The sequence below is a fragment of the Leuciscus leuciscus genome (assembly GCF_965113295.1).
Source record: "Leuciscus leuciscus genome assembly, chromosome: 13".
Classification (NCBI taxonomy): domain Eukaryota; kingdom Metazoa; phylum Chordata; class Actinopteri; order Cypriniformes; family Leuciscidae; genus Leuciscus; species Leuciscus leuciscus.
In genome coordinates, this window is record NC_138737.1 from 5,372,836 (window position 1) to 5,389,187 (window position 16,352).

The 16,352-nt window shown below is 36.5% G+C and overlaps 1 protein-coding gene across 4 annotated transcripts in view; it reads left to right on the forward strand.

The window, feature by feature from the left end:
* Positions 1-16,352, forward strand: part of ccdc120a (coiled-coil domain containing 120a) — a 58,783-nt gene that overhangs the window by 35,584 nt on the left and 6,847 nt on the right. For 3 of the 4 annotated variants that reach the window (XR_014211420.1, XM_082189152.1, XM_082189151.1), the window contains exons 2-9: positions 8,678-8,829; positions 8,946-9,027; positions 10,047-10,168; positions 11,088-11,204; positions 11,301-11,424; positions 13,784-13,840; positions 15,069-15,210; positions 16,203-16,304. Coding sequence is in view for 3 of the 4 variants with exons in the window: in XM_082189152.1 (XP_082045278.1) it covers positions 8,976-9,027; positions 10,047-10,168; positions 11,088-11,204; positions 11,301-11,424; positions 13,784-13,840; positions 15,069-15,210; positions 16,203-16,304 (716 nt within the window). In the remaining variant the exon portion in view is untranslated. The remainder of the gene's footprint in view (positions 1-8,677; positions 8,830-8,945; positions 9,028-10,046; positions 10,169-11,087; positions 11,205-11,300; positions 11,425-13,783; positions 13,841-15,068; positions 15,211-16,202; positions 16,305-16,352) is intronic. The other variant, XM_082189153.1, reaches the window with a different exon arrangement.

Sequence of the window (16,352 nt, forward strand, 5' to 3'; positions counted from 1 at the left end):
ACAGTTTACTGCATACACACCGCATGTCCTGGAACATAAAACCAAAGAGAAAACGTGATTCTGAGTTTCTGCAGTGATGATCAAATCAGTAGAGAGCTAACTGGAATTTGATTGGTTTTTGAAGTGTGTAATTTTTTTGGCATGTTAATACATAATAACTGATGATTAAAAAAAATAGAAATTTTTGACTTCATATGACTATATATATATAATGAAGTCAAAAAAAGTATTAAATACATATCTTTTTAAATTATAATCAGTTAGGCCTATATACATTTAAAACAATCATTATTCTTGCAGTTCCATGTGGTGCCACTAGAGATGTAAAAACAACAAACTTCACCATTAAGTTGCATGTTGCTTGAACAAAATAACATACTTGGTTTACCAAACCAACTCTATCTTACTCAAAAGAGAAATGTTGATAATTTTGGATTTTGGGAAAATGCTGTCTGCGGTGGAAACCTCCAAACTTCTAGGAATGTGTTAGTCTTCGTTCCTTTCTGTTTTGTTTATTGTTGGTTTGTTTTTATTTTAGTCAAAGCTATTCATGTCTTGATGAGCAGTAGACACTATTTAGACCTTTACTCTTAAAGGAACACTCCACCGTTTTGTCTCAGTGCATGCATTGTTTTAGTTTGACAGGGTCGGCGCTAGCTTAGCTTAGCATAATGAATGGAATCCTTTGTTGCCAGCTAGCATGTCCTGAGTAAAAGTGATATAAAAAATGTTAAAACCCCACCTAATTACTTCTTGTGGCCTGCGTATTCACAACGAGTACAAATAGCGATGCAGATTAACACTAGACGATTTCCTATGCAGATATTGACTTGGGACTATATTAGGGGGAAGCACAGGTGAAGCACTGCTACTTGGGCGCAGAGATATCACGCCCAAGTAGCAGTGCTTCGCCTGTGCTTCCCCCTAATATAGTCCTTAATATATAAGTCAATATCTGCCTAGGAAATCGCCTAGTGTTAATCTGCATCACTATTTGTACTTGTTGTGAATACGCAGGCCACAAGAAGTAATTAGGTGGGTTTTTTAAATGTTTTATATCACTTTTACTCAGGGCATGCTAGCTGGCAACAAAGGATTCCATTCATTGTGCTAAGTTAAGCTAGCACCGACCCTGTCAAACTAAAACAATGCATGCACTGAGACAAAAATGCATTTGCCCACCTATCTAAATGTAGGAAAGAAAGTGAATAAGCCCTATTTCAAAAAACGGTGGAGTGTTCCTTTAACTTACATGTGTCAGGACATGCAGATACTTCAGCTGATGCCAAGGTCCCCATTGACCTTCATATGGAAGAGCAATGCCACACATGCATCTGTTTAGCACCATTATCTGATTCAGGATGACTTCAGGCGAAATTTAGGACTGCCAGATTTTGGTGCTCTCGCTTTCTTTGATTATACATGGAAAAAATTGCAGTTTGTGTATCATTTCAAGATGCAGATGAATATGAATGAATTATGTTTTTTGCAGAAAATTTTAGTGATGTTTGTCCATGCAAATCTCACTTCCACCATGTTAGGGTGTTGTAGTTTGTAGCCAGGGGTTGCTAGTCTTTTTTAGCATGTTGCTATGCAGTTGCTAGGGCTTTCTGAGTGGTTGCTAGGTGGTTGCTCACTGACCCAAAAGAGCCAATCCCCAAGTCTCTATGATTTTCTGGTTTAGAAAAACCTGTTTTGACTGAGTGTAGTTGTCTTTTGATTGACCAAGATTGTGTTCTCCGCATTTAGTTTTGCAGTTAAAAAGCAAAATGTTTTCGGTGCAGTCCGGTGATGTGGAAACGCAGCGGTGTCCACACTTCCTCGTTAGTGTGGGATTAATTAACGGAGGCACGGAACAGTAGAGAACACGTCTGTCAAATACCATTGAGATCAGAGAGGTCGCAGAGAGTCCAGGGAGCAAAGAAACCTGCTGACCCTCAACCTCAGCGCTTTCTGCAAGAAGGAAAGATTCAGTACAGACCGTGTTCCCAGAGGAGACAATTCTGCAGTCCTGAGAAAAAAAATTGCCATTCTGTTTCAGTTTGAAATTGTTGATGTTATGTGAAACATCAAGGTCATGATTGTAAGGATCAGATAAAAAGACAAAAGAGCGGAAAAACAGAAAGAATGGTGTGCTGTCTGTTACAGCTTATCATGGCACAACCATTAACTCATTAACATACACACACACATGTGAAAAAGAAAGTACACCCTCTTTAAATTATATAGTTTCACGTATCAGGACATAAAAAAATCATCTGGTCCTTGGCAGATCTTAAAGTAAGGTAAAAACAACCTCAGATGAACAACAACACATGACATACTACAGTGTGTCATTATTTATATAACAAAAACTAGGCCAAAATTGAGAAGCCATGTGTGACAAACTAAGTACACCCTTTTTTAGAAATTAAGAAGCAGTCAGGTGCTGCTAATCATTCAGATGTGTGTTAACACAGTGCCAAGGAGGGGAAGACATCAGCAATGATCTTAGAGAAGCAATTGTTGCTGCCATCAATCTGGTAAGGTTAAGGCCATTTCCAAACTATCTGAAGTTATTCTTCATTATTCCATTATTCTACAGTAGGGAAGATTATTCACAAGTGGAAAACATTCAAGACAGTTTCCAATCTTCCCAGGAGTGGACGTCCCAGCAAATTCACCCCAAGGTCAGACCGTGCACTGCTCAGAGAAACTGCAAAAACCCCAAGAACTACATCTGAGACTCTACAGGCCTTAGTTAACATGTTACATGTGCATGTTCATGGCAGTACAATTAGAAAAAGACTGAACAAGTTTGGCTTGTTTGGATGGGCTGCCAGGAGAAAGCCTCCAAAGCTGCAAACCACAAGACTTTTGGAACGATGTCCTTTGGACAAACGAGACCAAAGTGGAGATGTTTGGCCATAATGCACAGAAAACCAAACGCATCATATCAGCCCAAACACCTCATCTAGCAACTGTCCATCACACCGATGGAGGGGTGATGTTTTGGGCTTGTTTTGCAGCCACAGGACCAAGTCACTGAGTCCACCATGAACTCCTATGTATACCAAAGTATTCTAGAGTCAAATGTGAGGCCATCTGTCCGACAGCTAAAGCTTGTCCGAATTTCCTTGTCCATGCAACAGGACAATGATCCCAAGAACACCAGCAAATCTACACCAGAATGGCTGAAAAAGAAAAGAATCAAGGTTGTACTGGCCCAGTCCAGACCTCAACCCGACTGAAATGTTGGGGCGGGACCTTAAGACAGCTGTGCATAAACAAATGTCCTCAAACCTCGATGAACTGAAGCAACATTGTAAAGAAGAGAAGGCCAAAATTCCTCCACAATGATGTGAGAGACTGATAAAGTCATACAGAAAATTATTGCTAAAGGTGGTTCTACAAGCAATTAAATCATAGGGTGTACTCAGTTTGTCACCCATGGCGTCTCCATTTTGTCTTTTATTTTTATTAAATAAATAATGACACAGTGTAATATGTCATGTTGTTGTTCATCTGAGGTTGTATTTACCTAGTTTTAAGACCTGCAAAGGACCAGATGATTTTTTTTTTACGTAATACGACTAATACGTAAAACCAAAAATTCAAAGAGAGTGTACTTTCTTTTTCACATGACTGTATACACACACACATGTATATCACAGAAATAAATAGCTAAATAAGTAAATAAATAAATCATTATTATAATTTTTTTTAAATACATTACTATATTTTTGATCAAATAAATATTGTCTTGGTGAGCATAAGAGACTTCTTTCAAAACATTTAAAAATGTCTTCTACACTTTATTTGACTGGTAGTTTCTGTATGTGTGTATATGTGTATACAGAATATATATATATATATATATATATATATATATATATATATATATATATATATATATATATATATATATATATATATATATATATGTGTGACCCTGGGTCACAAAACCAGTCACAAGTCGCACGGGTATATTTGTGGCAATAGCCAACAATACATTGTATGGGTCAAAATTATCGATTTTTCCTTTATGCCAAAAATTATTAGGATATTAAGTAAAGTTCATGTTCCATGAAGATATTTTGTAAATGTCCTACCGTAAATATATAAAACATTTATTTTTGTCAGTGAATGCAGCAACATCGCGAACATAAATGGACAATTTTAAAGGCCGATTTTCTCAATGTTTCGCTTTTTTTTTTGCACCCTCAAATTCCAGATTTTTAAATAGTTGTATATCTGCCAAATATTGCCATATCCTAACAAACCATACATCAATGGAAAGCTTATATTTAATCAGCTTTCAGATGATGTATAAATCTCAATTTCCAAAAATGTACCCATGTGACTGGTTTTGTGGTCCAGGGTCTCTCTCTCACACACACACACACACACACACACACACACACACACACACACACACACACACGTGTAAACGTGTTATATATGTATATATAACACACACACACACACACACACACACACACACACACACACACACACACGTGTAAACGTGTTATATATGTATATATAACACACACACACACACACACACACATATATATATATATATATATATGTGTGTGTGTGTTTATATGTATATATATATATATATATCCTCTTAAGTTTTTCCCCAAATTTCTATCTTTAATTCTATTTTATATGGATATAAAATATATAAAATATCCATATAAAATAGAATTAAAGATAGAAATTTGGGGAAAAACTTAAGAGGAAAAATATGCTACGAAATGCCACAAAAGTATACAATATGGTCCCTTTACATGTTAAGGATTAGGCAACACGTTTACAGAAAGAGAATAAGAGAGATGGTTAGAGGAATGAATGCGGGAAGGCTAAAAAATGGACAGATTGTGCTTTCATGAACATCTGAACAAAGTGATAATACAGGCTCCGACATGAGAGAGTGGAATGCTGGCAAACCTTGTGAGGACCGCAGAACATTTGTCATGACATTTGGTGAATCTCTCTCTCTCTCTCACTTACACACAAACACATGCACAGCTTGTCTAGTGCATATTTATAGTCCCTAAATGAATGCTGGTTTGCAAAACCTGAATTTATCCTAGATTTTTATCTTTTACAAAGACAATGTGAGCAGTGTTTGGTTGTGCAGAAGTTCTTAACCTGATGAGTTGTGTGTGGTTGTCAGGGCGTTGCTATGTGGTTGTGGTTGGTGGGGTGGTACGGTGGCCTCAACACTCTACGTATAAGCAATAGTAATAGAGATATTTTCTTTAGCTAACACCACTAAAGAATATTGCTGTTTGAGCATGAAAAAGGTTTGCAAAGTTACTCCAAAGCGAGTTATTCTCTATATCAGTGCACACTGTTATTCTGAACTCCCTGAAACGCCTCGATTGTAGTCGATTGAATTTTCTTCCGGGAACGAACACGTCACAATATTCCTCAGTTAAATAATTCCCGCTCAAGGCATACACAAAATAAAAGAATCGAGGCCTAGTTGAGTTGCGTTAGAAGTGTGTTGAAACTTATGGTAAGTGGCGTGACATTTCTGAAATACGCTCAAAGCGGTGGACCAATCAGAACACTGGTCTAGCCGACCAATCAGAGCAGATTGTGTTTTTCGGAAGGAGGGACTTCATAGGCCTCGTTTACACTGCAGGTCTTGATGCCCAAATCTGATTTGTTACCTTTTTTTTACTGTCCGTTTACACGTTCTTTCAACTGGTTCCAATATCCGATTCATGTGTTTACACTTGCCATACTATCTGAAACATCGCACATGCTTAAAGGGTTAAATTCTCTTGCACAGATGGACGGACGCGAAATATGCTTGATGCTAGCTCTGCGATATGCAAAGTTCGCCAAACATTACCATGATTTTGAGGCGATGGAGGACGAAAAGTGCCATCATTGCACATATGCTTCAGTTACTGTGTGTGAGAGAGATCTCAAGACTGGTGGGAGCATATTCTGTTTAAATATTGTATTAAATAAATGAGGAGCAGTGGGTCCGAAATTTTGTTGTGTACAACAATATGTTGTGTCAATGTTTGTTCACATTCCTCTCCTACGATGACGCGACGTTTCGTCGGGCCATCCGTCCCTTTGCAGATGCGCATCAGGGTTTCTCTCGTCATTTAACCGCGGAGACCTTGCCTAATGCCTCAGAAAATCCGATCTGCCTGTTTACACGACAGTCGCATTGGCACTTATCAGATTTATAATGAGGCCTGAAACCGATCTCGAAATATCCAAACGCATGCGTTTTTTTCCTGTTTACACTGTCACACATCCGATCTGTGTCACATATGAGCAAAAAATCGGAATTGGGTCACATTTTACTAATAGTGTAAACGAAGCCATAGAGACAGGAACTAAACAGAACGTTACTGACAGACTGGGAAGTGAGGTGCTGCAACAATGGAGAATATTTTTGAGTGTTTTTGAACATTCAAACCTATTTTTTAGCAGACCCCAAAAATTTAAATGAAGACTTTAAAAATATGGCCTCTTTCAATAGGGAAATGAGATCAACATATGCTGCTGTTATGAGAAATAACTTGGAATGGACCAATATTGTGAAAAGGGTTCATCAAAACATTTGGCGAATTAGGTGAACGCTACAGTGAAAGCTTCAAAATTGGCAAACGTTGTTGGAAGACTCGAGTAGTTCTTCAACATCTCCTCAATGCAGGGCACCAGCAGGATCAGGGATCTTATCAAGCTCAAACTGACAACAGCGTGACTCCATTAGCTGAAACCCAACACCAGGCAAACCGAGACAGGCAAAGACGTTGTGTTTGCTTTAGCAACATGCACATATTTGTGTTACGTTTATCGGCCCACTCGCTTTTATTTGTCCTCCCTTGACCCTCGAGTGTGTGTGACGGGCACGATTAGGTCATGACGACACACAATACCTGCACTGTTCTATTGTGTTTTTTTTTATTACGACGTGTGCTTCAGTCATCCGCTACCATTTTCTCCAAGTTATTTCCGCACATGACTCTATTGATCCTTCTTTATGATTATAACCTTTTACATTTTTCAGAAGACACCCATCATTCATGCGCTCTCAATGACAGAGCCGCTCCGGGCCGTCCAGAGAGAGCCGCCCATATCATGCAGCCGAGATAATAACTACTTCCTGATGGTTGTGCTTGAAAAACTGCATTGTGAAGAAAAGATAACCAGTGGGCGTTAAAGCTGAAAACATTTGGTTTTTTTGAGGTTTATTTAGGTTACGGACAGGAAACGGCGTGAGATGCAGTTTTTTAGGTTTTTCGACCTTTCTCCTCATTGTGCTCCTTGTTTACGGCTGATCCGAGGAAATGACTCGTGGCCTGTGAGAGTGTTTTTGTGCGTGAGGATTTCTGCCCGTATTGTTTTATAGGTCAGTCTGAGCCTCCCATTTCAGTTTCCCGCACTGGTTTCCTGCCTCACGAGCCACTTCCTGTACACGAACAGTCCACTTCCTGTCCGGAGTTCCCACAGGCAATTCCATGTGAAACTGAAGGGGGGAAAAATCAGATGTGAATGTGACTTGGGCCAACTAAACCATCTTGAAAGTGCAAATAAACTAAAAATAAAATCTCAAATTGACCTCATATATTTCTACTATTGAAGCAGTGTTGTTTTAGTATCATTTATAGTATAGTATAGTATTTATTATTATTTTGAATTAGCATTTATTTATGATAAATATATATATATATATATATATATATATATATATATATATTGTATATTGTATATTGTAATTTTGCTATGTGCTTTTGTCATTTTATTATTTTCTTTTTATTATTTGATTTATTTCTATTTAGATTTAATTTAATTTAATTTTATATACATTTTAGTTTTAGTTTTGGTTAAACTTATTTTATTTTAAGTTGCCAAGACAGCATTTAAAATTTTCCTGCTGGTTTTTTGAAGTTTATACATTTGTCTAAAATGTATAATTTATCTTATAAACAAAATATAAATAAATATTTGTGTATTTATTATAAATAACAAAAAATGTATTAAAAATAAAAAAATACTATAATAAGATATAAATAATACTAAAATAACACTGTGATTTATTTCAATGAATGAAAATGATTTTTAATAGTAGTTTTAGTCAACAATAACAGCAATGTTCTGAAAGATCTAAAAAACATCTCATATCTTTTAATTTGTGCACCAGAGAAATCTATAAAATCTTAGGTTTCCCTCCATTGATTTATATTTATGCATTTAGCAGACGCTTTTATCCAAAGCGACTTACAAAAGAAGAAAAGCGATTCGCCAAAGAGCCAACAATATTCATAATATACAATGGCAGGCTTATTAGACAACTAATAAACCTTGAAAAATCACACTGAAATCTCTTTAATATCTCAAACAGTCTCTTTCTCTGATTGTTCTCATGTGAAAAAGACTTCTAGAGAGGTCTCAATGTCTCAAACTGTGATCCGTTTGGCTAAGATACAAAAGCTTGCAATCAAACCACCCAAAGTCTCACTATGAACTCATTTCTCATCAAATTCCTTGCTATCTATTTAATGCACATCAGTCTTAAACCTTTCCTGTTCTATCAGTTATATAAGTGATTGATCTGATACTCTGTCTTCAAAGCCATCTCTCAGTCAGACTCCGAGCTCTTGTTGTGTGTGGGGCGTCTCCAGTGTCTCATATGGTTTGTTTTGTGTTTCAGGGCATAAAGTTGGTGAAGTGTTGTGCAGCAGCAGCGCAGTGGCTCCCCCCTCAGGCCAGTCTCAGCACTGCAGCAACACCCAGCAGCTTCTGCTTCATGGCCACAAGTCCCAATCTCTGCAGTACATATGACTGTTACCCAACCGTGAGAAGGTAAGAAACGTGTGAGCTATTTACACGCTTGTCTGATTTGAGAAGAATCCAGCTAAGTCTTTCGCCGGAGACATTCGTCATTGTAATGTTCGGTTTGTTTTCTTGTCTCTCTGTAGGTAAACTAACAATCAGGAGGCAGTGAGGTGATGCAAAAGACGTATGACATGGAGGTCAAAAGTCACCTGATAACAGGCCCTGGTGAGCGCCTCCATGTGCCTGTGTGTGTTTGTTTGCGGTCTTTCTAAGAATTTTACTTTGCAAGTTGTTTGTCTGACGGGTGTGTGTGTGTGTGTGTGTGTGTGTGTGTGTTTTCTTTTTGTCTGTTATTGCGGTGACCAAATATCCTCACAAACACCTTTTAACGAGAAAATCTTCAAAAAGGGTCTAAATCTTATTAAATGTTTCGTGATGCAAGAAATTACATGCTTCACCTTTAAATCTTATTTTACAAGTAAATAGGACAAAAGCTGTAAAATTTGGGAAGGTTAAGGGTGTATACCAGTAACCCATAATCACACTTTTTGACCAGTGCTTTTCCATGCCTTTCCCAGTCATTCTTCATTACTGGATAAGGATTTAAACTATTTAAGATTTAAGAACTACTTAAACTATGTAGGTTTTCTTTATAATTTTTACTATTCTAGCCTTTGAAATCACAATTAAAAAAAAAAATTCAAGACTTTCCTGACTAGGGGAAAATGTAGGAACTTAAAAAAAACACTATATATATATATATATATATATATATATATATAGAACCTTTACACAAATTTTTAAAAAATAAATTAATACTTTTATTCAACATGGATGCATTAAATTGATCAAAAGTGACTGTAAATACATTTATAATGTTTTCAAAAAATGCTGTTCTTTTGAACTTTCTGTTAATCAAAGAATCCTGGAAAAACAACATTGATAATAACAAACAAGAAATATTACTTGAGCACCAAATCAGCATATGAGAATGATTTCTGAAGGATCACGTGTCACTGAAGACTGGAGTAAAGATGCTGAAAATTCAAGAATAAATTGCTACTGTATTTTTGATCAAATGAATGCAGCTTTGGTGAGCAAAAGAGACTTCTTTCAAAAACATAAAAATCGTACCTACCTCAAATTTTTGAATGCTAGTGTAAAACAATTAAAATGAGTCAGTCTGAGGTAACATGACGTGTGTGTGTGTGTGTGTGTGTGTGTGTGTGTGTGTGTGTTTTCAGAGCTGCAGGACAGTAAGCAGCACGCGGAGCGGATGGTGGAGCTGCAGGAGCGCAGGAGAAGTCTGCAGTCGCTGCTCAACACTCGATTAGCAGAACTCAAACGTGTGTGTCTGCAGGAGGCGGTCAGTGTCTCATCGTTTTAAAGGCCAATTACATTCCTCAATTTAATTTGAATTGAGGGAACCAACAGGATGCAGAATTGACGTTCGAATTTCAATTTAATTAAGTAGATATTTAGAACTTGTTCTAGTTCCTTAGAAAGTTCAACACGATAAACGTTGTATTTCTCCCTGGTGTCACTGCTGAACCACACGGCTGCCGGATCATGTGACGCCGCAGAGATGCCGGCACAAGCCCATCGGATCTGTGCTCATACTTGTATCTCAACAAGCTTGGCATTTAAAATGTAACTTTGGGTGTGTTTTTCATGACGTGCTTCATGTCTTAAAGGGATTGTTCACCTCAAGATTTTGTCATAATTTACTCACCCTCAAGTTATTCCAAACCTGTATGTATTTCAAAGGAGTGGAAAAGAGGATTTTTCTTTCTCTTTTGAAATAATGTGCATAATGACATAATGACACTCATAACATTCATAACGCAAAACTCCCTCCAGAGATTGCTTATGAAAATTAAGCTGATAATACGTGTCATTCCAAAATTGTTGTGGTTATGATGTCACATCCATGACCACATTAACAGTGTGTGCACACCAGCGTCTTACCAGAAATATAATTATTTATTTTACATTCATAAATGTTAGCCAATCATAATAGAGCTCATGTACATATAGAACATATAGCAGGAGAACAGCCTGTTAAATTCTACAGATGAAATAAAATAAAAAAATAATTGAAGTAAAAATATAATTAACTAAGTAAATGTTTTGTTCAAACTTGACTAAATTAGAATAAATTAATATAAACAAATATAATATTCTGCAAAAGTAAACATGGCTGCTTTAATATATCAAAAATAATAATGAAACAGTGTAAGCAAAAGTCATCTTGTTCATGTTTGCTCGGCATAATTTTTTTTTAGGAAATGACAGGTGAAGTTCCTCATGAGTATCCTCTGGAGACCGGAGAGAAAGTCCCTCATGTGCGGCGCAGGGCGGGTCTGTCCCGCAGCAGTTCCAAACAAAACACGAAAAATGAGGTGTGTGGATTTGAGATGATATGGGTGGCCGCTAATTTGATATTGGATACATGATGGATAAACATCATAAGTTGCTCAATGTTTGTGCTGGCTTAGGAAGAGGACGCCTCTCAGCGCAAGACAAAGAAAACTCTGTTCAGCGGCGCCCTCCGCAGGCACGTCGACTCAGAACAGCATCCTTCACACAGCAAACGAACCGTTCACAGAGGATGCCACACAGGTGGGTTTGAAGAACATTCAGAGGAAATTAACAACATTTCATACCTGAAATTTGTATTTGGGAATATTTTACTCATATATACAGAAAGATGTTTTAAAGGGTTAGTTCACCCAAAAATGAAAATTCTGTCAGTAATTCCTCGCCCTCATGTCGTTCCAACCCCGTAAGACTTTCGTTATTCTTTGGAACACAAATTAAGATATTTTTGATGAAATCTGAGTGCTGGATCACTCCTCCATAGGCTTATGGACACTATAACTTGCTGGCCCAGAAAATGTATTAAAGACATTGTTAATATAGTCCAAGTGACTACAGTGGCTCAATCTTAAGTTTATAAAGCGACGAGAATACTTTTTGTGCGCAAAAACAAACAAAAATAACGACTTTATTCCACTTTTCATTTCCTTCTCTCTGGGCCTCGAGTCTTTTCACGTAGTGTAATAGCGCAGCGTTGCACGTCACCACGTAGGCTCACTATTGGGCGACGCTAGTCATGTGTGTGATACGTGGTGACGTGCAACACAGACGCGCTACGCTATTACACTACGTGAAAAGACTCGACACTACAAGTCCATAAGCCTATGGAGGAGTGATCCAGCTCTCAGATTTCATCAAAAATATCTTAATTTGTGTTCCGAAGATGAACGAAAGTCTTACGGGGTTGGAACAACATGAGGGCGAGTAATTACTGACAGAATTTTCTTTTTTGGGTGAACTAACCCTTTAATGTTTCAAAGAAACATCTTCTGCATTTATGTAATCAAAAATACAGTAAAAAAAAAACGATAATATTGTGAAATATCATTACAAATTAAAATAAGTGTTTTCTATTATAATATATTTTAAATGTAATTTATTCCTGTGATGCAAAGCTGAATTTTCCAGTCTTCAGTCACATGATCCTTCTGATAATTAGCAATGTTGAAAACAGTTGTGCTGCTTAAAATTTTTTTTAGAAACCATAATACATTTTGTTTCAGGATTTTTTAATGAACAGAAATGTGCAAAGAACAGCATTCATTTGAAATATTTTTGTAATATTATAAATGTCAGTTTTGATCCCAAACTTTTGAACGGCATGGCCTAAAAATTATTCAGACATTTAAACCACATTTAAAAAATGTCATTAATCAAACCAAGTATCCAAATACTTTTTGAGGTGACTGTATATATAATGTATTATATATATATTTTTTTTTCTTTTTTTTTCTTACTAAAGTATAGCCTGTCAACTGCCCATTGAGAATGATCATTTTTAGGTCCATTAAACCCGGCAAACACATACAGCTTGGTTATTTATTCTAGTTGCTCAACTTGAAAAAAAAAAATCTATAATGTTTGTCTCTGCTCGGCCCATGATCAAACTGAGCGAACCAGCTGTGATAAATCTGACATACAGTAATGATTATAGCTTAGACTGAGCTAATGTCTGATTGAACTGTGCTGAGATAACAGAGACTAGTTAACAGATCAAACTAAAGACTCAGAGATCAGTTTTAAGATAACAAAGGTTAAAGCTAATCATATTAACAATTATTCTGATATTACAGTACATGTGGTGCTTAACTCATGTAAATGTGGTAAATTACCTGATCAGACTTGGCTTGTGAGAGACAGGACGAAGAGTGGTTCACAACGGATCAGACCAGTTTAGTGTCAGACTGGTGGTCTGGCTTTGGACTGTGGGAACAGTTTATTATGCTTGCATGTTTGTGTATGTGATATAAATTTAGAAGGGAAAGATGTCTCTTGTGTGCAAACATGGAAAACAGTCCACCTTAAATGAGATGCACTGACGTTGTGCAACAGGAACTGTCGAGTAACCGGCCTGTTTCCGGCCATTATTACTAAAATGATGATGCAAGTTCAGTAAAAAAAATTAACAAACACACACACTTATGTAGCTTTCTGAATGAAGCCAAACTATAGACATATTGTTTTCATATGAAACTATTAACTATTGACTACCCTTAACCATACCTCCCCAAAATCTTTTTTGCATTTTTAAGGTACTTTTTTATTTATTCTGTTTTTGTTTTTGTTTATTGCGACAATTGAATCTTTGTCTTTTACATATAATTATCACATTAGAGTCAAACCTCTTTAAATAATAAATTGTTAAAAATGCAAGTTAAAATCATTAATACACATCACCACAATTTTATAAATATATAGAAAAAATTTAGAAAAATATTACTTTTAACCACATTTTTAGCTTTGAGGACATCTGGAAGAAAGGATTTGTCAGATTTAGCGGACTTTTTTTTCTAGCAGCATAGAGCCAATACAGTGTGTTAATGTGACTTCATGTAATGTGTGTATAAGTTCAGTTATAATGTGTGAATGTTTATATCCTCAGATAACGCGGTGAAGTCAGAGAGCAGCTCCACGTCAGATTCCACCAATCAGGACACTGGTGAGTTATGGCACGGATCAGTGCTTTACATTAGCAGGATAATGAATGCGAGAGATAAGAAACACTATTACAATGGCAGGATGAGTTTAGAGGATGGAGAGTCCCGCGGGGGTCGTTAAAGTCTTCACATCAATGAGTCAAAAAGCCTGTTATTAACACTCACTAAACTAATCCTCTCCCTGAGGCATTTTTGATTCTCACAGATTCTCTCTCTCTCTCTCTCTCTCTCTCTCTCTCTCTCTCTCTCTTTCTCAATTCCGATTAAGAAATGTATTGATTAAATTATTTATATACAATATTGCCAAAGCATCAGTGCAAATAACAACAACAAAAATGACAGGAAAAAGACTAAACAAATTAGTTAATATAGTGACTAAGTCATTGCTTGTGCTTATTTTCTGAGGGTATGGCATTCAGGTATGAATTTTGCTGTAATCGATACATAACAACCCTCCTTTATTCGCACTTGTGTATGTTCAGTGGCCCCAAAAATTATTTAGACACTTAAGACACACTTAAAAATATTAAAATGTCATTTAATAAGATATTTAATACGTTACAAATTACAAATATCAAACCAACTGCACAAATATAGCTTGTGCAGCATTTGAACGCAGATCATACTTGCTTTGTTTTGTTATTTAATTAAATGAAATAAGAACTTCTTTGTTACACTCATTAACCTTTTCAAGATTGCAGTCTGTAATAAAAAAGAAGAAGAAGAAGAAATTAATACTTTTATTCAGCAAAGATGCATTAAATTGATCAAAATTGACAGTAAAGACATTTATAAGATCTCTATTTCAAATGAATGCTGTTCTTTTGAACTTTCTAATTATCAAAGAATCCTGAAAAAATGATGTTTCAACACTGATGATAATAAGGAACGTTTCTTGTGCAGCAAATCATCGTATTAGAATGATTTCTGAATGATTTCTGAAGGATCATGTGACACTGAAGACTGGAATTTATTCGTCAGAGGAATAAATAGCATTTTAAAGTATATTCTAATAGAAAACTGGTATTTTAAATTGAATAAATATTTCACAATATTACTATATTTTTTATCAAATAACTGCGGCCTTGGTGAGCATAAGAGACTCTTTCAGAAATCATGCCGACCCCAAACCTTTGAACGGTTGTATGTCTTAAAAGTGTATAACTGTGAATTAGAAAGTTGGCTTCTGTCTCAACCTCTCAAGTCTCTCTCTCTCTCTCTCTCCTTCAGAAGACGCCTCTGACGGCCTGTCACCCTCACGTCCCCGGCTGGTCTCGGGGAGTCCAGACAACAGGTTCTCTCGAAAACTCTCCCCCGTGGAGATCTATTACGAGATAAAAACTCGCCGCAACTCTGTGGCCAGCTCAGCCAGGTACTCGCTCAGCACAATTTGCTTTCGTGCTCAGCATGAGAAAGTAGGAACAGCTGTTTTTACACTTTATGTAGATCCAAAGGTGAATCAGCATTGAAAAGCTGATCTGGAATCACCTCATTTAGACGGGAAAAATGTATGCGGTTTGTAATTTATAGCTGATTCTAGAACAAAGGCTCTTTGATACTCATGGATATTTTGGCAAAAATCTAAAAGACATTGTAAATTGTAACCCCAGCTGTAACTATATTCATCATGTGACTATTGAAATATCACTGTATAATAAAAATAAATGGTTGCACTTTATTTTATAGTATGTGTACTTACATGTACCTATAGTGTACTTACCTAAGCAAATACAGGGTAATATAAGGTAACTATATGGGTTAAAGGGATACTCCACTTTAAAATGAAGATTCTGTCATCATATACTCACCCTCATGTTGTTTCAATCCTTTATGAATTTCTTTCTTCTGCTGAACAGAAAGGAAGATATTTAGAAGAATGTCAGTAACCAGACAGTTTCTGGTCCCATTGACTTCCATAGTATATATTTTTTCCTACTATGGAAGTCAATGGGACCCAGAAACTGTCTGTTTACTGACATTCTTCTAAATATCTTCCTTTCTGTTCAGCAGAAGAAAGAAATTCATACAGGTTTGAAACAACATGAGGGTGAGTATATGATGACAGAATTATCATTTTAAAGTGGAGTATCCCTTTAAGGTAAGGTTTAGGTGTAGGTTCAGGGTTAGTACCTAGTTATTATTACCCAGTTATTGTTATTACTGTAATAAGTACATAGTATGTACATGGGGAACAGGACTGTAAAATAAAGTGCTACCGAAATAAGCTACAATTTAGAATCAAAACATAACTTCATCAGTTTTATAAATAGGTCTTTGTCACCATATAACATAGATCAAGTTTGTTAACTGTGTGCTGCTAGATTTATAACAAGAAGATGTAACTAGACTTTGTTTGTTTCCCAGCCCGAGTCACACTCTTCCAAGAAGTGTGTCGAATCTGGAAGGTAGAAGTGTACCAGCAACTCCTCTCTTGTCCCGCAATGGAATAACAGGAGTGCACATCAGGTTACAAATGCGCACAACACACATGCACAAACGTAGGTTAAAACACGG